At 56.8% G+C, this 24584-nt stretch overlaps 1 protein-coding gene across 1 annotated transcript in view; it reads left to right on the top strand.

The window, feature by feature from the left end:
• CERK (ceramide kinase) overlaps positions 1-24584 on the top strand; it is a gene marked incomplete at its 5' end in the record, with an annotated part of 45348 nt that overhangs the window by 13202 nt on the left and 7562 nt on the right. Inside the window, 6 exons of the mRNA XM_045033183.1 lie at positions 10453-10566; positions 10892-11014; positions 15969-16094; positions 17977-18040; positions 18317-18462; positions 23936-24010. Coding sequence (XP_044889118.1) covers positions 10453-10566; positions 10892-11014; positions 15969-16094; positions 17977-18040; positions 18317-18462; positions 23936-24010 — 648 coding nt within the window. The remainder of the gene's footprint in view (positions 1-10452; positions 10567-10891; positions 11015-15968; positions 16095-17976; positions 18041-18316; positions 18463-23935; positions 24011-24584) is intronic.

Below are 24584 nucleotides of genomic sequence, written 5' to 3'. Positions count from 1 at the left end.
ACATGCAGGCACGCAGTAGGTGCTCACACAGTGTCCGTCCGTCTGTCCCCTGTACCTCCCTCCAGCCTCCCCTGGGCAGGGCACAGCTTGTCCACGCTGGCGAGGTCGTGGTGGAAAATCTCCTCCTTGACACGTATGCTGCGGGAGATGCCCTGTGACGCTCACAGAGAGGTTGGAAACCGATCGCATTTCTGTATTTCCTCCGCGTGCTTTTTGTCCCCATTAGAAATCCACGTTCCGCTCTTCCGTGGAGGCCACGTAAGCCTGTCCTCTCCCTGCTCTGAGCTGATGCGCAGCTGCCGGTGACGCCACGCAGGACCGGGGGACAGCCTGTGGTCAGGAGGAGCCTTGCAGAGGTGCCGAGGGCAGGTGCCGAATGGGGGGGAGGGTGACCGCGGTGGGGGCAGAGCCCCCGGAGGTACCCGGGGACCCAGGCCGTGTCCGTAGCCTCGCAGCCAGGCCTCTGGGTCCGTGGTCGTGCGGTCACACCAGCAGGTCACTCCCTGCTGCTTCTTCGTTGCCCGTCTGCCCAGCGGGGACAGTAATCGTGCCCACCCCAGGCGGTCATGGAGGGTCACGCGCTGGAGTGCTCCCGCGGGCCGGAGCTGGCAGGCGGCCGTGCTCTGCAAAACCATCTGGGCCTGCCTCCCCAGGGGCCTCCGTGTGACTGTGCCCTTCCTCCCCGTCACACCCGCACGCTGTCTTCTGGCTCTGGGTGGCCACGCCCGGTCGCTGCAGGGCCCTTCGGTTAGAGGCCCACCCGAGACGCCGTTTCCCCAGATGCTGCGACACGGAGTGACCCTGGGTGCGAGTTATCTGGAGGTGCCAGCAGGCGCTTTCCCGCCGCCGTTGTCAGACCGAAGCAGACGTTGAGGGATGTCCCGAGGCGCCAGCACACAGGGCACCGGGAAAGCCGCTGTCCCCACTCCCGCAGACTCCCAGGAAGGCCGGTCTTTGCCCCGGTGGAGCGTCGTTCACCCTCCGCCCGCAGGGAGCACCGCGCTGTCTGGAAGAGCCGTGCAGGGACAGGACACGTGGAGCAGTCGGAGAGAGCGTGCGGGCCCGGATGTGGCAGCAGGAGGGCCAGGGACAGAGTGACCACTCGTCCACGTGGTATTCTTGGGTCCCCATGGCAGCTGTGGGCGGACGCCCCGTCCTGGAGCTCAGGTTCCTTCAGCAAACGTGTGCCGAGTGGGTGTCACAAGGAAGCGTGTTCACGTCGTGCACAACCAAGCACGGAATCGGCACGGGTGCGGCCTGCCCAGACGTCTGGGCCCCGGTCCCCGGGGCGGCCCCCGTTGCTCGGGCTCCCCGGGGTGGGCGCACGGGGGCTCATGGGCCGTGACTCTTCCCCTGGGCCTCACCACCACCTGCCTCCCTCCCAAGCGCAGGCAGGTTCAGACTTTGACCCGGGATGGCAGGCCGCTCCCTGGGTGCCGAGAGCAGGTGCAGTGGCTTGCTCTGGCCTGTCCGCCTGCGGCCTCCTGCGAGGGGCCTGGTGTGAGACATGGGGCTGGGGAGCACAGCTATGCCCTTGATCGTGAACTTGCTTTTGTCCTGGCCCCTCGTTGGCCTCCTGGGGGTCTGCGGGAACCCTACTGAGTGGGACGCTCCAACCAGCACGACCCTGCCCCATCTGTGTGTGTGTGTGTGTGTGTGCATTCACACACATGGGCCACCCTCGTGACACACACGAAGTCCCCCTCCTGTTGGGTGCGAGGCTGCTGTGTGGGCTCAGTTTCGTCCGGGAACTTGGGACGGGAACTTGATGGACAGCAGGCACGGGGTCTCCTCGGGGTCGTGACTGTGGAGCGAATCCAGTCGAGCGGGTTGCGATGAGCACCGTGGAACAGACAGAACGGACCTGGCAGGGGAGATCACAGAGGGTAGAGCCCTGTCGGCTGTCCCTGGGGGCCCTGCCAGGATGCCACAGGGCTGGCTGTCCCCCGGGCATCGCTTGTGACGCTTTGGGAATGTGGTGGCCATTCGCTCATCACCCTTAAGGGAGGGTTAACTGCCAGTCAGCACACAGCCACCCTCCCCGTGAAGGGAGGCACAGAGGAATCACGTCCGCCATCGGCAAAGCGCCCAGACTTTCAGCCGGGATTTGGTTGCAACATTTCAGGCCATTTTGGGAAAGGACTTTATTGCGTGAGAACATTTTTTTCAGTTTGTAATCATTGTAATATTTGAGCCAGTACCAGTGGCCCTTGAGGTGAATTGCTTTTTTATTATTAGAAGATGTCACGATGGACTGAACGCACGAGGCTGGGCGTCGGAGTCCGGCCGAGGGCTGACAGGGCGAGTGGGGGGACTTGTGGCAGCCAGTAGGTTCTGGGTCACAGGAGCTGAGGAGACGGATTATTTATGAAATGTGCAAAGCCTAACAAAATGACCTACCCTAGTGTAGTATTTATAAGGACGTTCTTATAAATGAAGCGTTAGTCCTTCAGAATTAAAGGCGCAAACACAGGTTGCTGTACTTGGCTGCTAAGTTATTGTTTAACAAGAAGCCGCCTCGCCGACTTCTGAGTGGTTTGTGGCTGTTCACCTGCACCCCTCGTGGCCTGGGTCAGGCCCAGGGGTTGAGGTGGGGGCCCTTCGGGACCCGGCGCGGGCAGGCAGGGCTGGCTCAGAGGCCAGCGTTTCGATGGCTTGTCCCGGGCCTGCTGCTCACCGTCTGTGACCAGGACAAGGGTTAGGGTTAGGGTTAGGGGTTAGGGGTTAGGGGTTGGGGTCAGGGTTAGGGTTAGGGTCCTGGGCGAGGCCTCCTGCTGAGTCGTCTGAAAAGCAAGGACCGTATTTACCCTTTGAGTTGTTGTGGGGATTTTACACACGTGCCCGTTAAGCACACAACTGCACTCGCAAACCACCAGGCTCACTGCCGTGTTACCAGGCCCCCGGCCTAGAGCCAGTGCGTCCGCGTCCCACAGCGAGACAGCGCCAGGCCCCCGTGAGGGGGGACCCGTTGGGGCACATCGGCAGGCTCGTCCTTCGGGAGTTGTGACCTGGCAGTGTGGCAGAGAGATGACCGCGTACATGCGTGGATGTGTGTGCACAGCGATCTCGGGCAGGGTGTGTGTGCGGACAAGGGAGGGGGCCTCGCGGGGGAGGCGATTAGGCTGAAGTGGGAAACCCTGGGTGAGGCGGGTAGTCGTGTTCGTGGTGGGTGTGTGTATCTCCCCAGCACGCTGGTTAAGTGTTCCCCACTCCAGGGCAACCTCATAAGTTCATTCTGTGTTACTTTGGAATTTGTCATGTTGGGCAAGTGGTAGAATTCATCATCAGTGAAGAAGAGGGTAGAGTGAGTGTCCTATCCCGAGATCGGTGTATAAGATGTTTAATGGCATAGAATAAAAATATCAAATATGTATTCAAAACATATGGTTTTCTCTTTCTAATCTGGTTGAAAACGTGCGTCTTCTGTATTTTCCTTTATTTTGAACTTGCTCAGTTTTGACAGCCTTGCAAAAGTCGATGCAAGTTGACTTGACATTTCACTTCTAAGCATTAGCAGCGTGTTGCCAAACTAGACCTTGGTCGCACACCTTCGGAGGACACTGTGCCGATTGGCGGTTTCGCATCCCGGGTGGGGGAGGACGCAACGAAGAAAACACTTGTAGCAAAACCCGTGTGTTTCCATCACATCGTGATTTCCTATGGCTGGTATTTCTTCTGCTGATCCCTCAAAGCCGGCGCTGCCCTGGGTCCCTTTGCCCACAAACTCGCAGTGACCGTCTGGGTTTAATGACCCGTCACCCACATCTCTCCACTTTACTCTTCGAACACAAATGGCTCTTTCTGTCCTTGGACTTTTCTCTCTGCAAGTGCTCTCCCTGCGGAAGTGACATGTGCCGTTCCGTGGAGAGAGAGTCTGTTGTCATTAATAAATAGCATCTCTTTAGTTCTCTGTTTATGATCAACTTTACTGGAACGTCTGTTTCTCAAAATTTGCAGTATCTGTAGAGGGTAATAAAACAGTCTGTTTCTGTTGGGATCCAAATCCAGCCTTCTCGAGAGCAGACATAACTGAAACCATGTTGGCACCAGGACGGACAGCCAGGGGGCTGGTTTCCAGTGTTCCCCACAGGGCGCGCGGACGCAGAGCCCCTGCCTCGGGGAAGCGACAGGTGCAGGCGTCTGGAATGAGCCGGCTGCCGACCGCATGTCAGGTTGTGTGGCGAGTGTTCTGTCTGCCGGCCCGATGCAAGTTTCTTTCTGAAATGTTTCACGCCGACTCAGGATGTGGATTGGGCCACGCCCGTGAGCCCGTGACGGAATACAGGTTCTGGGAGCATCACTGACTCATCTGGCAGGTTGGAAACGCCTTTTCGAATGCCAGCTTTTGAGTTGCTGCTTTGGGGCACTGAGGTCAGGTGTCCCCAGGACGCGTCTGTGACATAGATGCGGGTTCCAGCTCAGCGTGCCCCTGGGACAGCGCCTCCTTTGTTTGAAACTTTTTTTTTTGTCTGGCGGCGTAACAATGTATTCTTGGGAAATTCAGTTTGAGGAGACAGGGAAATATTTTCGTGGAAGTTATGTCCAAGCCATCATGAGTGGGTAGGTTTTCTGGATGGTTTTGTGGAACATTCTGTTACCGTCTGAAGCAAGAGGGTGTGAGGTTAGGCAAGGTCAGGAGGCCTGGGGAAGGTTTAGGGCAATTGAGGGGGACAGAGCTGGGCTGGCGGGACCAAGTGACTAAAGCCACAGCGTGTCCACAGAACAAATCGTGTGTCCGTGTGCCAGCCCAGCGTCCCTGGGGAGTGGCGAGTGGGCAGACGGGGCCAGAGGTCGGGGGGTGAGCAGGCCGTCGTGTCCAGTGTGGCCTCCAGTCCCCCTGCCCCCAGCTGCACACACACACACACACACACACACACACACACGGCCTGGAGACGGTTCCCACGGGGCCTGGGGAGCCCACGGAAGATTGGGCAGGCAGGCTCTGTTGGCAGGCTGCCAGGAGGTATCTGGTGGCACCCGGACATTTGATCATTCAGTTCTCTCTAATCACGTTAGGGGACCCCCACCCCCCGCCCCACCATGGCACCTGCCGTGGGAACCATCCCCGAACCGGGACGTGCCGGCTCTCCCGGTGGACCCAGGCGGCTTCCGATTTCTGTGTGGTCTCACCTGAACACGCGAGATGCCGTGGCCCCCGTCAGTGGCTGTGGCCGCCCCCTCCCCCCCCCGCCGTCCACCGGGAGCAGGGTGCGGAGGACCCGTGTGCCCATCAGCCCGGCTGGGTCACAGCTTTGGCTCCAGTCCTGTTAGAGGGCGGTGCCCACCCAGGTGGACTTCCTTTCCCATCTCAGGCATTTGTAAGCGTCACCAAGGAAGAGACCATCTCGGTGTCGTGAGTTAGCCCAGCAGAGGCCTTGTAAAGCAGACCCGTGACGCCGTGGGGTCTCTGCACGGCCCCTTTAGGGTTCGGCTGAGCTCTGGATGAAAATCTCCGGCTCCTGTCGGAGGATCTGTGCTCATTTCCAGTTCTGCGTATGTGCTGCCTCGGCCTCGTGCGGACGCCGGGACCGGAGGCAGGGTGCGGGGAGCGGGCTTTGCCAGGAAGGCGGACGGTGGAGGGGCCCCGACAGCCGCACCCCCGGCCCAGGGTGTTGCATGAACCTGCACGGTGAGCAGCAGGATGTCTGAACACGGTCCTGACCTGGTGGGAGAAGCTCGCGAAGATTCAGACGGGGCGGTGCCGCGGCCACATTTGCGTCTACGCGCCCTCGGGGGCCTGAGGGGCCAGGCAGGGAGCCACCCCGGGGCAGAGAGGAAGTGAGACAAGGGGTCCTGGATGGCTGGGCAGGTGAGCACAAGCATGGGGCACTCTTCACCGACTTGGGGACACAGCAGGGAAGGACGTTTCTGGAAAGGGGCAGCACAGTAGAGAAGATAGGTTTAGGCTTGGAAGGTTGTGTGTGAGGCTCCCCTGGGCCGTACACACGCACACGTACTTGAGACCCCACGAGGGTCTGTGATGTAGGAGAGCGCTCAGCGGCCCCCGCCTTTCCCCTGTGCTCCCAACACCGGCCCTTGTCCCCTCCTGTATTTCTGTTTAAAGAACAGGTTGCTAAGCGCATTGATGCCCCAAGGCACTGGTTCCCTGTCGGGTGATGGTGCCCCCAGGAGACACTGACTCATGTCTGGCAATGTTGGGGGCACCCCTGGTATTCCTGGGTAGAGCCCAGGGATGCTGCTCAGGTCCAGCCCAGGACAGCCCATGAGAAGCCCTGGTCTGGGGAAGTTTTGTGGCTTCCAGAATCTTCTAGTCCTTTGGAGATACCTGTCTATCCCAAAAGCATGTTTCACTCAAAAGCTTTTTGTTGTTTGTTTTAGTTTATTCATTTATTTTTGAGAGAGAGAGAGAGAGAGAGAGAGAGAGAGAGAGAGAACGAACACGAGCAGGGGAGGGGCAGAGAGACAAGGAGAGAAAAAATTTAAAGCCGGATCAGCACTGACAGTGCAGAGCCTGACGCGGGGCTGGAACTCACAAACCGTGAGGTTATGACCTGAGCCGAAGTCAGACGTTTAACCAGCTGAGCCACTCAGGCAGCCCCATTCAAAAGTTTTTAAAAGGAGGCGTCAGGATGTTACTTTTGTAAAGCGAAACGTGACTCCCTTGACCCTCGGCCACTGCTTCCTCTGCAGACAGGGCCACGATCAGCTCGAAGAACTCAGTGATGAGGGGTAAGACCCTGAGGGTGATTCCACCCAGAAAATGCTTGGTGAGTCAGCGAGGAAAGTGCACATCCTGGTCCGGGTCAGGCGGGACTACTGTCCCTGATGGGGGGGCCGCCGCAGGGGGCAGGCCAGGCTGTGGGACGAGCCAGCATGTGCCCTGGGCCCCCGAGTCTTTGTCTCGTGAGTCCTGACGGGGACGTTGCTGCACAGCGACTTGGCCACCAGCCAGGTCCAGTCTGGCCGGGCTCTCATCCTGCCTGTCGCCTCATCTTGCTGCACACTCTCTTACAGAGGCGCATTCTTTTCTCGCTAGTCTCACAGGCAGCGGGAGAGTCTGCAAAGCGCAAGTAAACGTTGGAGAGATGGTAGCATCATGTGGAAAATGACAAGTGCCCCAAATTCCCATTAAGCTTTGCAAGACGTTCTTCCAGGTGTTACCCGTGTGCCAATTTATTGTTGTTCCTGCCCGCGCTTTGCGTGTTCGTGCGACACACGCTTGGGCCTGGATGCCCCGCTGGGCCAGCACGTGGAGGCATTTTGCCCTCGGAGGACCACGGTGGTCCCCCTGCTGCCCCCAGGGACTGACCTCGGAGGAGACGGACGGAAGCCAGGTGACGTTTTCTGTGTCCTGCAGGGACGTGCTGTCCGTTTTCTCAGACTCTTGATGGAGTCCTTCGCCTCCTAACTAGAGATGAAAGTTTTAAAGAACAGAGCCTCCGGCCCATGGTTCACACCTGTGCGTCGAGCTAGAAAAGAAACAGGGGCCACTGTGTTGAGGGCGTTTCAGTGCAGGTCTCAGCTGAGCACAGAGGAGGGGACGGGAGCCCCCACCTTTGTGTCTCTGCCAGAAAGGACCCTTCTCACCCCTGATCTTATTTAACCTCCTAAATCCCTAGGGGTCCGATGCTGTCCTCACGTACGGTCGTGAAATGCCACCAGCTTAACGTGGTTACTGGCAGGGCCGGGTAGCCAGGCAGAGCCCGCCCTCCGGGGCCACGGCCACGGCCACCACGCCCTACTTCCTGGGTTCCCACGAGGAGCATCCTCTAGGCCAGACCCAGTACTCTGTTCCTGACAATCCTCAGTGAAGTGTGCAGACAACGGGGTTTGGTTTGGTTTTGTTTTTTAACATGTTATTTAGTTTTGAGAGAGAGAGAGAGAGAGAGAGAATGAGCAGGGGAGGGGCAGAGAGAGGGGGACAGAGGATCCCAAGCAGACTCCATGCTGACAGCAGCGAGCCCGATGCAGAGCTTGAACTCATGAACTGTGACATCATGACCTGAGCTGAAGTCGGATGCTCAACGGTCTGAGCCGCCCAGGCTCCCTGATAACAGGGATTTTTACTTCTCCGTTGGTCTCGGTCCCTCTTTGGAGAAGACGGTTCTGTTTACTCCTCTGTGCTCCGTGTGAGAACAATTCTCGGGGAAAACAGCAGGTCCTGCTTTCGTAGTTCTGTCTTGTTCTCACCCAGGGAACAGGCAACTAGGCTTAACGTAACAGAGGACACGGGGGTTCGTCCCAAAGGCTCCCTTGTGTCCTGTCCCTTGGCCTTTCCCCCACATTTCAGTTACCCAGGAGCAGACCCACGTCAGACCAGGTCTCCCTTTGCTCAGAGCCCTCTGAGCTCCAGCGCACCTGAGTGAGAGCCCCACCAGCCTCGGAGGCACAAGCTCCCTGTCCCTCTGTGCATCCCTCCGTCCCTCCCCTCCCCTCCCCCTCGGCTCCTGCTTCTCTCCCAGGCCACCTTCTGAGTTGCGTGTCCTGGCCCCATTCCAGTGTCTGTTCAGACCCTGAGCCCTGCCCTGGGCACCCCTGCTCTGCACATCGGCCCCGACGTCAGCACGGTGTGCCCTCTGTCGTCTCCCCTGCACACTGTAGGAGGGCAGGGTGGGGCCTGCGGCGGGGACCGTACGTGGTGCCCATGGGGGTCGTCAGAGCCGAGGTCCTGTCATTGGTGCGTGGGGCATAGCGGGCTCGTGACCCTGCCTGCGGGACTCCAGAGGCCGGTGCAGCTGAGCGCGTGGTGGCGTTTGCGACATCTTGCCCGCCCTCCTGTGGTCCCCCGGGTCTGTGAAACCAATCCAGCAGGATTAGGAATTATTAACGTGTAGACTCCTTTCAGTGGGTTCTCCCGTGAGTCATTTGTAACTTTTACTAATTTACCAGCATGACATGACTGTTGTCCTCATCTGTTGTGCAGTTTCTTAAGTCGGTCAGCCGTTTGTTCGAACGTCAAGAAGCGCGTTACTCCGAATTACTGTGCGCACTTGGCTTCGTATAGTTTCCTCTCTGCCGTTTCTTACCAGACGGGCCTAAGCGCAGTGACTGTGCGGGGGTGGGGAGGTCCTGATGTTTGTTCTCAGTGGTCTCAGAAGACCGCCGTGTGAGCGTTCGGTCGTGAGTGGTGAGCCCCCGACTCCTCCTTGCGTGGGCCCGGCCTGTCCCCCGTGCAGAGCTGGACCCCAGACACTCCTGTCGTGGGAGATGGGTGCCCGGTGCCGGGCGGGGCGGGGCTGGAAGGCAGGAGGACGTGGAGGGGCAGGCTGCGGGATGAGCAGGGAGGTGTTGCCCTGCCCTGAGCAGACGCCGACCGCAGCGGGGGCAGGGGGGAGTGGGGAGGAGAGAGCCACGGCTTCCGGCCAAGGCAGGGTGAACGCAGGGTGCCCTGCAGGGAGGCCGGGGCGACAGGTGTCGCTGAGGGCTGCGCCCTGAGCTGCACCCCACTCACCCCCCGTGTCCGGGAGCGGGGCCTGGTGGACACCTTGAGCCCACGCCGCCCTCTGAGGCCCTGGTTCCTCTGCAAGAGTGTCCCTTCCCCGTGGTCCTGGGCACTCTGACCCCACTGGGGACCGGCCCTGCCAGCCCCCCAAGGCTTCTCAAGGGGCCCAAGCCCATCCAGATGCTGCCTTCCCTGGTCTTACACCCCGATCCCTGAGGGCAAGGACTTCACAACGATGTAAAGGTCCTGGGGTGTCAGAGCAGCGCCGCCCACATGGCTGTTGCAGAAATTACAGCGCTTCGGCTAGATTGCGGGTCTCATAGCCACGCTGGGACCAAAGCGCAGATGGTAACGTTCTTGTTGGTAAATCTTAACAGCAGTTCACGGAGGAGCTTCCAGAACCAGGGCCTGCTGTCCTGGGCCTTGGCCTCCCAGTGTCCCAGGCTCTGCTTTCTGTTACCGCCTGCCCCCCCCCCCCGCCACTGCTGTGTTCATGTCGGCTTTCCTGGGCCCTTTACCTGGAGGCGGCCTCTCCCCGGGTTTCCCACGGTGGACAGCATCCGCCGTTGTCCTCTGCAGGCCCACCCAGGGGTCCCCCTCCCGCACCCGGTTGGACCCCCCAGGCCTTTCCAGAGCCCCCACCCTCCCCCCGCCTCGGCTTCCCGGGGGCCCTCACCCTCTAGGCACCCCCGGTGTCCTGGCTCCTGCCGTGTGCTTCCTCCCTGCTTGGACCTCTGAGCCAGACTAAGGACACTGTGTCTCGAGACTCTCTTCCCGAGTTGAGCACAGTCTCCAGCCGGGGAAGGCAGCGGAGCAAATCATTGGGAAAGCTGGCGGTCTCCATTCTGTTGGGTGAACCACCCCACCCTCTGGTAACGTCGCCCCCCCCGCAGTTAGCGCCGATTCAAAACCTACAATACGATTCTTGTCTTTACTTCTGGATTTCTAACGAGAATGTGAAAGCAGAGCGTTCCCAGCATTTCGGGTTGGACTTCTGTGTTTGTGTGAATTCTGTGCAGTCGTCTGACGTGAGGCTGTGGTCTTTCCAGATGCCTGCTCTGTGCCCGTCTCTGAGATCATCACCGTCGAAGAAACGGACATCCACGGCAGGCACTACGGCCGCGGAAAATGGCAGAAGATGGAGAAGCCCTTCGCTTTCACAGGTGATGGAGCGAATCCGTCCCGCGTCTCCGGGGACTGCGCGCAGATGCCCCAAAAGGCCGTGGTTTCGTCGCTTGCTCGACAAATTCAGTGTTTCCTTGCTTTATCTCGCAGAGACTGCCTTATGCAGTTTTTCCCAAGATCTCCTTTTGATTAATGTTTCGATCAGCTTTGACTTTCTTTGCTTTTTAACATGAGCGAGGAGAACTGAGACGTAGGCCGGAAGGCGGGGGCGGCACGGGGACCCTGCCAGGCTGCGAGGCTGCCCGTGGGGCGCGAGGCTGTGCTCCGTGACCCGCCGACCCGCCGCGCTGTCTGTCTCCGCAGTGCACTGCGTGAAGAGGGCCCGACGTCACCGCTGGAGGTGGGCGCAGGTGACCTTCTGCTGTGCTGAGGAGCCGCTGTGTCACCTGTGGCTGCAGACGCTGCGGGAGCTGCTGGAGAAGCTGAGTGCGTGGAGAGAGGCGCGGTCGCCGGGGGCCCGCGTGGGACCCTGCGATCGTGGCTGCTTCCCTGCCCTTTGCACACCTTCCCGTAACCAAGTGCACTGCTGAATTGGGGTGGCTTAAAAATATACTAGTTTTACCGGTTACGGGACCAGCCTGGCACCGGGCGCTGCCCCAAGCATGGCCTTCCAGGGGCCGGGGCGCCTTCCCTGACCGGCCGCGAGGTGGGGGGTGGGGGGGACAGGCCCCTGGGCCCGCTGAGCCTCAGGTTCTATTTCTGGGAAGCGGGGATGGCGATAGCTATGTTCCCGGTGGATGTGGGGAGTGAGCCAGGGACGTGGGGGCGCCCCTGTGCACACCTGCGCCCCGAGTCTGTCTGTCGCCCCTTGGAACGCGCAAGATGCCAGCTCATCCTCTGTCTGGAGTCCTGTTTGGTTATAATCGTAACACGTCGTTCTGTGAGCTCAGTCCAGGCTTTCTTTCACTGTCGAAGAGAAACCGTGTGTGGGTAGGTTTGTTTTCGGTCTTCTTTGATTCATTTGGCATCTGGATCAAAGAAGCGAATTATAATGTGTGGAAGGCCTGTCAGCTGCAGAGAGACTTGCTCGCTCGAAGAGGTGCCTTTGGTTTTCTGCGTCCCGCCATCTAATCCCGCGGGACGTGACCTCCCTTACCTGCTGCCGGGCCAGTGACCCCCGACCTCTCCCCGCGTCTCCCTGTCCCGCTGTGTGAGTCTGCGCGGAAGTTGCCCCCTGCCCGTCTGCCGCCTTCTCCTCCAGACTCATCTTCCTCGTCCCCGCTGCCCCCTTCCTGCTTCCTCTGCTCGCTTTCCTGAGACTCTGAGTCTGTAGACTCGGGCCGATTCTGTAGGTTCAGACCCCAAGAGGAAGTTGGCCGAACCTGCCCCCCATTGGACGGCGGGCGCCTGTTTCCCGCGTAGCTGGTAGGAAAGCGCACACAGTTGTATGCGCGTCGCAGGCGCTGGTGTGGACAAGAATTCTGGGATGCTGTTACCTCAGCTACTCTGTAACTAACTCTGTGTCCGTCTGTTGTGGTGTTTACTGGAGGTCGTGTAGACGCAGGGAAGCGCCCAGATCCGGAGCGCGTGGCCCGGGAGCTCTCACACACCCGGCGCTCTGAGCAAGCATCCGGCATCCACATCCAGGACACCGCCAGCTCCCGGGGCCCCCTGGGCCCCCTGCGGGCACCCCCCCCCCGCTCCCCCACGGGGCGATCACCGCCTGGCTTCTGAACGACCGGCTTCAGTTGATGAGTCACCGTGCTCTGCAGAGCTCCTGTGTCTGGCTGGCTGGCTCAGTGTCCGTTTGTGAAGCTTCCCCACGCTGTGCGTGCGGCGTCAGCTGCTTGTTCTCTTGATGGCGTGGCCCTCTGTGTCCGACCACTTACTCCTCCATTTTACTGTGGCAGGTCGCTGGGAGAGCTCCCCGGCGTGGGCCGCTGCAGACAATCCTGTATGTTCTGAGCGTTCTGGTGCGTGTCTCGTGTGGACACATGCCTGCATTTCCGTTGGCTGCGTGCGGGAGTGCAGTTGGTGGTTCGAGTGGCCCCCGGGGCGTTATGTGCCACCTCAGTAGACAGCGTCAGACGGCGACACTCCCACCAGCAGAATATGAGAGTCCCGGTTGCCCCGAGTCTTGCCCACACCTTAATAATTGTAGCTGTTTGGGTGGGTGTTACGAGTCTTGCGTGACGGGGTTAATTTTCATTTCCCCGATAGCTAAAGAGGTTGAGAAACACGCTCCTGTGTTTCTGGGCCATTCGGAAATCCCCTTTCGTAAGGAGTCTGCTGTTCGGGTCTCTTGTCCACTTTTCTGTTGGGTTATCTGTCTTAATGTTACATGGGTATTCTTCGTATATCACGGATCCAAATCTTTTATTGGATTTATGAATTACCGACATCATTTCTCATTCTGTGGCTGGCCTTTTTAGTCTCTTACTGGTGTCTGTTGATGGACGGACATCCTTTTTTTTTTTTTTTCTTTTTTTAAGTAGGCTTCATCCCAGCATGGAGCCCAACATGGGGCTTGAACTCACCAACCGTGAGATCAAGACCCGAGCTGAGATCAGAGTCGGACGGGTAACCGACCGAGCCCCCAGGTGCCCCAGACATCCTTCATTTTAATGTAGATCTATTTATCTTTTTGTTTTGTTTTGCTCTATGGTTAGTTTGGGTCCTATTTGACATCTTTGTCCACTCCAGAGCCATGAAGATATTTTCTCCTCAGAACCTTGTTTCACCTTTCACATTTAGACCTAGAATCCACCTAGAATTCATTTGGGTGTGTGGTGTTAGGTGAGCGGTCAGGGTTTACTTAAACACAGATGTCTGCTCGACCCCACGCCGTTGAGGGAAGGAGCGTCCCTCCCCCACGCGCCATGAGCCGCCATGTTGTTCTCCACGAACTTGGCTCGTGTGTGCAGAACTTGAATGGATTTCCACTTTGTGCCCAGTGACGTTGCTAAGTCCACTTTTTAATAGATTGATGGTTCTTTTGGATTTTCTTCGAACGCAGTCATGTCAACTGTGAGTGATGACCCTTCTCATTCATCCGTCATGGTTCTTGTGCCATTTATGTCTCTTTCTCACAGTTTTGCCCTGGTGTGGATCCCAGCGTGGGGAGGGTCGTCTCAGTCCTGTTCTCGGGGCCGTTTCCGACATTTCACTGTCAAGGATGATGTTTCTTAGGTTTTTCATAGATTTTTTTAAAAAAACATATTAAAGGGGCGCCTGGCTGGCTCAGTCGGCGGAGCAGGCAACTCCTGATCTCGGGGTCATGAGTTTGAGCCCCACGTTGGGTGTAGGGATTTCTTAAAAAGTAAAAATGAAAAGAGAATTAAAAATAGGTAAAAACATATAAAGGACGTTCTTTTCAAATTCCTAGTTTTAGGAGTTGGTTTTTCCTTCAGCCATAACTAACTGATAAATTTGATGAATGCTTTTTCTGCATCTGTTGGGGTGCCTGTGTGATCGTCTCCTTTTGGAGTCCGTGTGTTAAGTACATTGGCTTCTCTTTGAATCCAACTTGGTCATGACGTGTTACTCTTTTTCTATGTATTTCTGGAGTTGACTTGCTGATATTTGGTTCAGGATTTCTACGCCTCAGCTGAGGGGAGACATCGACCCATAGCTCCCCTCTGACCATGCCCTTGTCTGGTTTCGCTGCCAAGCATTGGTGGCCCCATGCGGGGAGCTGGGAGGTGCTCGGTCCTTCTGTGCAAGAGTTTATGTGATTCTGGGGACTGTGGTCTTCCCTAAAAACTTGGAAGGATTCACTGGTGAGCCCTCTGGGCCTGGGCTTTCTTTGGGAGGTTTTCATTAATGACTTTGGTTTCTTTATTAAATACCAGACTCGCCAGATTTTTCTATTGCTTCTGCCAGCTTTGGTAAATTGTATTTGTTTTCAGAAAATTTGTCTATCCAAATTTATAAGTTTATTCATAATCCTTTCACTTTCCCTGTAATACGTGCAGATTGTGGAATAATGTCCCCTTTCTTGCTCTTGGTAAATAATAGTTTATCTCTTCTCCCTTTTTCTTTTTCAGCTGTATTAAGGAATTACCAATTTCATGAATCTCTTCAAAGAACCAACTTCTGACTTTGTTGATTTTCTCTACTGTGTGTTATCCGCCCCCCCAGTATTTTATTATGAAGACTTTCAAGCATACAGAAGGGAAAAATTGCAAGAATTGTACAGTGAATGCACACATATCCAAAGCCTCGATTCTACAGCGGTTAACATGTTGTTTTATCTGCTTTGTCGATGTCTGTGGATCTATCCAGTAGTTAATAGTGTTCTTTGTTGAGTTTCAGAGTTAAGTGATGGATGTGGGGTGCTTCACCTTTAAACACTTCAGCGGGCGCCTCACTAATTAGAGATGAACATTTGTTTACAGTTCTGAGCTCGAATTTCTGTACAGCGAAACGGATAGACCGTGAGTTTAAATCCATGATGTTGACACATACGTACAGGTAGTCGTGTACCCCACACCCCTCCCTGTGAGACTCACGTCACCCCAGAGTCTTCTGATGATCCTTCCCATCAGTGCAGAGAGGATCACTCTGAATGGAATCGTGTGACGGGGGCCTTTCGAGGGCTTCGGGCTCTCCGCGTAATGAGTCAGAGATGTGTCCGTGCTGGCAAATATGCCAGCGGTTTGTGCCTTTTTATGGCCGAGTAGCATTCCATTGTGCAGCTGGACCACTGGTGTGTCGGTCGTCAGTCGACGGGCGTTTGGGATATTTCTGCTCGGGGCTGTTGCGAATGGCCCTGCTGGGAACATCTGTGTGCAGGATTTTGTGGGGACTTAGGTTTTCAGTTTTCTTGGGCATATATACTTTCTTGCCACGTCGATTGATTTGTTAGTAAAGTTGGGTTTTTAAGTATCAAAATCTGTTTGAACTGACCCCAACAGAAATGTGGGAGCTGTTGTAAGAGCACAGGCGTGACCCACGTGGGGAGGTTCTCTGGACGGGACTGGAACCAGGGACCGAGGGGCTGTCCGTGTCTCGCCGTCTGTCCGTCTCTCTGTCCGTCTCCATGGACTACATGTCAGGCTCTGTCTGTGCCTGTCAGTCTGTCTGTCTCTCCTGGCGCTCTGTCCCATATATCCGTTTCTTCTTGTTCTCTGCAGACCCACGTTCCTGAACATGGAGCAGGCGAGGCTGCTGCTGCCTTCCAGAATTCTGAGTTCTGGGGGCTTCTGGGAGACCTTGCAGATGTGCAGAGCTTCTGCCCGTTCTCACAGGCCGGCCCTTCTCCCTGCTCGTAGATGAAGAAGCCCTTCCGTGCTGTTCTTTGACTTAAAAATACTTTCTCCCAGACAGTCCTGCGCAGAGTTCTCACACCATCGTGGTTTGATTTTGTTCAGTAACACAGTACTTGCGAGAGAGTATCTGCCACACCCGTTGTGATTTACGCATTGTTGTTGTCTTGTAGCATCCAGACCGAAGCATTTGCTGGTGTTTATTAATCCGTTTGGAGGGAAAGGACAAGGCAAGCGGATATATGAAAGGAAAGTGGCCCCACTGTTTACCTTAGCGTCCATCACCACCGAAATAATCGGTAAGGTGTAAATTCTCCGTTAAATACGTAGGCGTGTTTGAGAATGATTCTAGACAAGATTTTTATCTTGTGTGATTATTTTATTTATTTTTTTTAATTTTTTTAAATGTTTATTTTTGACAGAGAGAGCGCGAGTGAGCATGAGTGGGGGAGGGGCAGAGAGAGAGGGAGACACAGAATCCGAAGCAGGCGCCAGGCTCTGAGCTGTCAGCACAGAGCCCAACGTGGGTCTCAAACTCACAGACCGTGAGATCATGACCTGAGCTGAAGTCGAACGCTTAACCGACTGAGCCACCCTAGGCGCCCCTCTACACTTTTAAAAAAAAAAACTTACTAAAATTTTATTTATTTTTGGTTTAATTGTTTTTTAATGTTTATTTTTGAGAGACAGAGCAGGAGCGGGGGAGGGGCAGAGAGAGGGAGACACAGAATCCGAAGCAAGCTCCAAGCCCTGAACTGTCAGCACAGAGCCCGACGCGGGGCTCGAATTCACGGACTGTGAGATCATTACCTGAGCTGAAGTCAAACGCTCAACCGACTGAGCCACCCAGGCGCCCCATTATGTGATTATTTTAAACAAAATAAAATACGTTGTTTTCTATGCCGGAATGGGAACAGTACAAAACAAAGAATGTATACCTCTGTGGCCCAGTCTTAGCATAGAAGAGAAACACTAAGAAGATAAAACGGTCAGGATCACGGACAGGAGATTCGTGGAAGAAGAAAGACGAGTGATTCGATGAGGCTTAGAAGTAATTTCACCAATAAGTCATGTTTTAAGAAACGTGATGTGGTTTTAAGTGCAGATTCTCAACGCCAGGCGGGTACAGGAAGCCGGGGTTCTCCTTCCCGGACCCCGTGCTCTGGGGTCTGCGCACGCGTGTTAAAGAGACACTGGCAGTGTGGGCGAAGAGCCTTATAAATCAGGGGGTCGGTCAGGAGTCCAGATGTGAGTCCTCCCCAGGACGGCAGTCGGATGCACACAAGTGCCCACGCGTGCGCTGCCACGTCCCGTAAGAGCAGCACACCGAGACCGCGTAAATGCCCGCTGACAGGAGACGTGGAGGTACCACTGCCCGAGTGTGGCGAAACGGAAGGCACAGCGAGCAGGTGGACCTTTAACGTGGTCTTTACGGAGAGCTTTTCACTTAAGAAAACGGTCAGGGCCGGGAACACCGGGGTATAAGTCTGCCCGCACAGCAGAATTTCAGTTGTGTCTTTGTGTCCTACGTTGAGTATACAGATGTGGGCTGACGTTTTCTTTTCTTTTTTCTTTTCTTTTTTTTTTTCTCTTTTCTTTTCTTTTCTTTTTTTTTCTTTCTTTTATGTCTTGGTATTTTCTAAAATTTCAATCTAACTTGGATAATGAGGAAAAGCTATAAAATCTCTTTCCAAAAAGTTACCACTTGTTGGCAATTAGATGCCAAGAAGGTGGCATCTCCCCCGGAGGAATGCGTCCTGAACGAGGGTTGCTTCCGCCTGGGCTCGGCGCCCCACCCCCACTCCATTCCCCTGAGGATGTTCTAGGACCTCATTTTATTTATTTATTATTATTATTTTTTAAATATATTTTTTTAACGTTTATTTATTTTTGAGACAGAGAGAGACAGAGCATGAACGGGGGAGGGGCAGAGAGAGGGGGAGACACAGAATCGGAAGCAGGCTCCAGGCTCTGAGCCATCAGCCCAGAGCCCAACGCAGGGCTCGAACTCATGGACCGCGAGATCGTGACCTGAGCTGAAGTCAGACGCTTAACTGACTGAGCCACCCAGGCACCCCTAGGACCTCATTTTAAAAGAATGGTTTGCTTGCCTCTTATGTTAACTCAGACTCTCAGATTCGAACGTAAACCGTACAATGAAATATTATCTTTTCCCCGTAGTCACCGAACGTGCTAATCAGGCCAAGGAGAGCTTATACGAGATCAACATAGATAAATACGACGGGTGAGTAAGGTTCCTTTCAGGCCCTCCCCACCTGTCTTAGTTTTGTCCGCTCCCTGCCCTTGCTTTTCCTGATTGTCAGAGTAAACCTGCTTCCTATAGAAAACCAGAAACTGCAGAAAATTTCCATCACCCCTTCTCTGCGTCTGGGAGACAACCGTGGACCGTTTTCCTTCTCCGTCTTACTACCTGCATATGCAGATTAACTTTTTCTGAGCAGTGGAGAGCACGGCGTTGCGGGGACAGCAGAAGGGACCCTAACGCCCGTGTCCCCTGCAGGATCGTCTGCGTTGGTGGAGACGGCATGTTCAGCGAGGTCTTGCACGGCCTGATTGGCAGGACGCAGAGGAACGCCGGCGTGGACCAGAACCAGCCCCGGGCAGCCCTGGTGCCCAGCCCACTCCGGATCGGCATCATCCCCGCGGGTAGGGCGTCCCGTCCACGTCCCCGTCCCCGTCCCCGTCCCCGTCCCCGGGGGCGTGGAGCTTCCTTCAGGTTCATTCTGTTACTGAGCTGGGGATTTTATCAGCACATGGGTGAAGGCTTTGTTGACAGTTGATGGCGGAGGAAAGACCACTGATGTGTGCCTGGGGGAGTCCTGTCTTCCCCCGACACCTGCTTCCCACAAGCGCCCAGCAGCTGGCAGCTGGGGGACAGTTGGCTCTCAAAGGACTGCCGAATGGCAGGGGAAGGGGGTGGGGGGACGGGGGGCACTGGGACCCCAGAGCGCAACCGAGGAGGAAAGGACCCCAGAAAGCAGGTGGTCTTCTAGAAGTGGCTTGTAGCCCAGACCTGGGGGCGCTGGGCTTGGGGGAAGGGCCCGTGCAATGGGGGCCGGGAAGGAGGGAGCCGGGCCTGTTAACCCTGTGGGCCCCTGGGCTGTGTCCCAAAGACATAGCTCAGCGGGTTTTAGGTCTTTCTAGGAAGTGCCTAGTTCTTTGAAAAATGCCAGTGCTAAGCCAAGCAAAGCCTGGGCATTGTTGGTTTAAGGCTTTGCAAACAAGGCCACGGGGATGAGGCGCCTTCTGCCCTGCGCCCTGTGTCCCCGCCCTGTGTCCGCACTGATACAGGCTGACTGCGGGCCAGGGTCTGGGCAATATCCCCACGTCACGCGTCATGTAATTCCTGTAATTCCGTGGTCACGACCGCTCTGTGAGGGAGGTGCCGCCATCATCCACAGATGAGGGGTCTCAAGGTCACCCGGAAGGGCACGGACCGTGGGAACTCAGAGACCTCTCTGCCCCACCCTACAGTCAGGAAGAGTCTTGTCTTTTTCCGACTGACGGTGTTTGTATATTAAACATATTTATTCTTGGTCGCTTCGGTCTCAGCTTGTCTTTGGACTTTGAATGTGGTCTGCTCTGGGCTACGTGAATTTTGTTTGTCCACGTGCCGAACTATTTTTCCTCGATGTCACCACGTGCCTGCAGTGGCTCTAATACTTAAAACTCTAAGCTCTGAGCGTTCATGGTCGTGGGAGCCCGTGCAGCTGCATCAGGCATGTGAGGACGGACTGAGGCCGGCTCTGCGCCCTCTGGGCCTTGGGGTGCAGTGAACTAGACGGGTGTGGCCTCTGCCCACGGAGGAGCCCCCAGCACACGAGGAAGCGTGGGCGCTTCGGGGAAACAGTTCAGGGAGAACGGCCGGGATGGCTTCTCTCTGCAGGGAGTCCAGGGCCGTTCTGAGAGGGGACAGGCGAGGCGCCAGCCGTGCACGGGGTCAGCTGGGATGGGGGGCAGATGGGAATGAGCTGTGTGCTGAGGAGGGGGGCCTGTGGGGCAGGAGTGCCAGGACTGGGGTAACGGAGGCGCCTGGACAGGGGCCCAGCACGGGGCTCACGTCCCGAGGGCCTTGCTGTGAGACACAGAGGGAAGAAGTCTCATGGGCCCGTGGGCAGTGTCGTCTGCGTGGGCTCGAAGACCATCCCCTACGCTCTGCTCAGGGCACCATTGCCTGAGGCCTAGGGAGGATGCCCGTGGTTTGGTCGGTGGCCCCGTGGGCGGCTGTGACTTGGGCACAGAGCGAGCCCAAGGAACCAAGGGTGACGGAGGCGGCCAGGGTGACCCCATGATGTTGGACTTGGCAGCCTGGGGAGGGGCCACGACGAGGCAAGAGTTCTGATGGAGATCCGAGACGGGGCTCCCGGGGGCCCTGAGGAGCAGTCGGGAGGAGGGGGTGGTGTGGGGGGGCCCGGGACAGAGCATGATGGAGGCCACCGCTGCAGCCACTCTGGGTCCCGAGCTGATGTTTCCTAAATTCAGCCTCTTTCCGCTGGAGTATTTGGAGGTATTAGCGAGGCCGCAGAGAGCCGACCCTCCACCCGGCGTCTTCCCGTCACTGCCCCTGTGCTGCCCGGTGGGGCCCCAGCGCCTCGGGAGGGACGCGGCTCAGCGTGGGGGGCCGATGGTGCCAGAACCACGTCCTGACGCCTGAGCTGAGCCAGACCTTGCGTTTCCGGCCGGAAGCTGGGCCTTCCTCTTGGTTAAAGCCTGGGCCACAGGCTTGAGGAGATGACCGGGGAGTTACCTCGGACCCGAGGGTCGAGCTGTTGAAGGCACGCTGACAGAACGCCAGCCCGTGAGGACCGGGACGTGTGCGTGGACTCGTCTGCCGGCGCCCGGGTCCCTCCGCCTGCGCCAGAGTTCACCCAGTCCGTCGGTGCCCGTGCGTTCTCGGCCCGGCTGCGGCCCGGGAGTGAGCAAGGCCGGGCGCGTGGGCTGTGGGGACGCAGACATGGGTGAATAAGGAAGAGAGCAGAGCAGTGGCAGGGGCCACGCCCTTGCAGACGGGGGGCTCTGGACGGCCTTCCGGGGTGAAGTGTGGTGAGGGCAGGAGGGGGCCTGGCTGCGGGTGTGCTGCCCTCGGGGGGCGGGGGCCTCCTGGGAGAAAGGGGCAGGTGGCAGGGGCCGGCCGAGGGGCGGCGGCCCGTGAAGGATCCCAAGTGGGCGGGAGGCTGAGCAGTCCCCTCCTTCGAAAATCTGACCTTTCAGTAAAACGATCCCAGCAAACCGTCGGAAGCTCTGTTCACCTGCCCCACTCTTTGCCCAAAGGACCCGGGTGACCGGAGAGAAGGTGCGTCCTGCCCGTTCAGGGCAATGGCGGGATCTAGAATTAAATCCTGGAACACGAGCACATTTCCGCCCATCTTACACCTGGATAGAAGGTGTACACCTGGATAGAACTCTGGCTCCAGAAATGGGGCCACACCCCAGCCCGGCCCAGGCCCGGACCCTGGACGCCTGACCAGAAAGGCCGGTCGCCTCGCCCTGTCCCGCCCACGCCTCCCTGGACGAGACGCCTCTGGCAGCTTGGGAACAGCACGGGCCCACCTCTGTTGTGGTTGTAGAGGGCGTCCCACGCTCGCAGACCTTCCGGCCCCACGAGGTGCCTTCTCGAGACTCGGAGCTCCCCCGTGGGGTCCCCCTGTACGGGGTGGCCCAGACGCAGGGACAGGCTTCAGAGGCCTCGGTTTATAGGCTGTGGTGCAGGATAGAAGCCAGACGCCGGCTTCTGCGTTTTTATTGGAGGTCCTTGCAGAATCCCCACCGACCGTACGCGTTACATCCCTGCAGGTGCAGGCGAGTGTGGGGTCTCCTCAGCTCTTGTGATGAGGGATGGCTTGCCAGGAAAGTAAACAGGGCCCTGGGCACACAAGGGGAGCGAGTGGGCTCTGCGATGTTCTGGAAAGTTCTGGGGATGTGAAGGACTACCTTGGGGCATGGTTCAAATTAATTAGCTAGGTCTTTTGGAGTCTGTGCTCTTGAAACCGTTTATATTATCCGAGCACCCTTCACTCTAACGACGAGTGAGCGGGTGGGGAGAGTCTGAAACCACGAGGCTTTTCGTGGACACTGTTGATGTTAATTTTTATTAAGACCAGTCACTCCTATAATCTTAAATGTTTATTTAAAAATGTGTATTTGGCTCATTTGTGGAACGAGGTGTCACTGAAGTCTTTAGGTTAAGTTGGTGAAAAAAAATATGCTTGTGTTTATATAACTTACCAACATCCAGAAGCCACATGTCAGCGTAGATTAAATAATTAAGAGCCTCCCCTCGGATCACAGACTGGACCAGATTCTGTTACTCGAAGAGACCCCAGAGGGTGCTTGCAACCCGACACGTCTGTCGGGAGCCTGGAACTTTCCGGCTGCGTCGGACATCACTTACGACGGGAGACTTGTAGATTGTCCCGGGGCCCAAGGGCAGAGACGTGGCCCCTGCTGGCGTCCAGGCCCCCCTGCCCGTTAACGCTGGTTCCTCCCGATGGATCTCGGTCTGTGCTGGGCGTGGTGTCCGTGACGAAACTGTGCCATTCTGGATCCTGTCATCCCTTTCTTAGGAAATCTACACCAGGCTTTCAGCGGACGTGTTACACTTCACGTTGCTCGGCCCCGTCCCAGACCTGCTGGGTCAGGATCTCGGGAGAGTGGGGTTCAGGACCCTGTTGTAAATAAGCACCCCAGGAGAGTCTCCGCCCGCTCGGGCTGAGAACAGTGACCTGGGTTATGACCCAGTTAGAACCGGGCCACACCTAGGGAGGACCTGGGGGTCCAGGCACTGGCCGGGTGCCACGAGGTCGCCCCCAGTGTGCAGCCGAGCATGTCAGCGTGAGGCGTGTGCCCGCCGTGGCCAGTGGAGTCCCCTCATGTCTGTCAGGTGACAGCTGCCGTGCCCCTGTGACCCAGGGACAGGTCACGGCGCGTTCTGTGAAACCGGGTGCTGGTGTTGGGGGGCAAGCTTCCACGGGGCTTTTTCCGGGGTCTTCCCGAGTTGTCCTTGCTCTGCATACGCTTTCCCGCTGGCAGCGTCTGCACAGGGCAGAGTCCTTTGGGTCTCGTGGCCGCTGGTACGTGCAGGGGGTTCATACTCACTGCGGAGCGCTGAGCTAGGTGCCCGGCCACCACTGCCACCCGCATTTCTCGGGGGCTCTGCTCCCCGGGACAGTTCAGGAACAGGCTCCACAGACTCTGTGAGGGGATGGCTGGTCCTATTGAAGTCCGGTCTCAGAGTTGCGTTGTTTTTAAATGTTTATTTGAGAGAGAGACAGAGACAGAGAGAGACAGAGCATGAGCGGGGGAGGGGCAGAGGGAGAGGGAGACACAGAATCGGAAGCAGGCTCCAGGCTCCCAGCTGTCAGTGCAGAGCCCGATGTGGGGCTCAAACCCATGAACCGTGAACTCATGAGCTGAGCCTACTTGCTTAACCTACTCAGCTATGAGCTTAACCTACTAAGTCACCCAGGTGCCCCTATAAACCTGCATCTTTAAAAAAAAAATTTTTTTAATGTTTTTATTTATTTTTGAGACAGAGAGAGACAGAGCACAAGCAGGGGAGGGGCAGAGAGAGAGGGAGGCACAAAAGCAGAGGCAGGCTCCAGGCTCTGAGCTGTCAGCACAGAGCCCGACGCGGGGCTCGAACTCATGGACTGTGAGATCATGACCTGAGCTGAAGACAGATGCCCAACCGACTGAGCCCCCCAGGCACCCGCAGTCTCAGTGTTTCTGACAAATCAGTGTCAGTATTTCCAACATTCATTTTGTGGATGGATCATATTAGTCTTTATTTCCGTATCTATTCTGGGGCCAAAAGGAAGAGTCCTCCTCGTTGGAAATCTACTAGAGTTTGTTTGTTTTTAATTTTTTTGACGTTTATTTATGATTGAGAGACACAGAGCGTGAGCAGGGGAGGCATAGAGGGGGAGACACAGAATCTGAAGCAGGCTCCGGACTCCGAGATGTCAGCACAGAGCCCGACGCGGGGCTCGAACTCACAAACCGTGAGATCATGACCTGAGCCAAAGTCAGTCGCATTAGCCAACTGGGCCACCCAGATGCCCCTCGAGTTTTTAATTAATACGATGATATGAAGGACGTTTTTTTTTCTCTCCTCCTTCAGGGTCCACGGATTGTGTGTGTTTTTCCACGGTCGGCACGAATGACGCGGAGACATCAGCTTTGCACATCATCGTGGGTAGGTCCCTTTCCATGCACGCAGCAGACCCTGGACCTCGCTGGGCATGCGCAGGGTGGCCCCGGCCCTCCCGCCAGCAGAGCTCTGCGTGTGTTGTGGTTCCCTGCCACCTGCCATCTTGTCCTGTCCTCCCACGGCCATAGGGGGTCCTTCAAAAACACAAACCCTGCTCAGAGCCCTCTGGGGCCCCCCATCAGGGGTCACAGGCACCCCGTGGCCCAACCAGCTGCCTCGGCATCCCCATGCGTGGGGTCAGGCTGACCCTCTGTCCTGGACGCGTCTCATGCTCGCCGGTCCTCCGCTCTCACTTCTGCTCAGGACTCAGCCCCTCATCCCCATCGGGACAGGTTTTCCCAGGCCCGAATCCGTGGCACCCGAGACGCCCCTTCCAAGTGACATTTCCTGCGCTCCCGTATACACGGCCCCGAGGGCGGGAATGGCCGCCCCAGCTGCTCAGACAGCCACGGCCCCTGCCCGGCAAGCACATGGCTCCCTCCTCGTCCCTGACGACGGGGCCCCGGAAGTGCATAGCCCATTCTCGATTTCCTTAGCACGTGGGCCCCTCTTCACCGTC

The sequence above is a fragment of the Felis catus genome, chromosome B4 (genome assembly GCF_018350175.1).
Source record: "Felis catus isolate Fca126 chromosome B4, F.catus_Fca126_mat1.0, whole genome shotgun sequence".
NCBI lineage: Eukaryota > Metazoa > Chordata > Mammalia > Carnivora > Felidae > Felis > Felis catus.
This window is presented reverse-complemented; position numbering and strand designations above follow the sequence as displayed.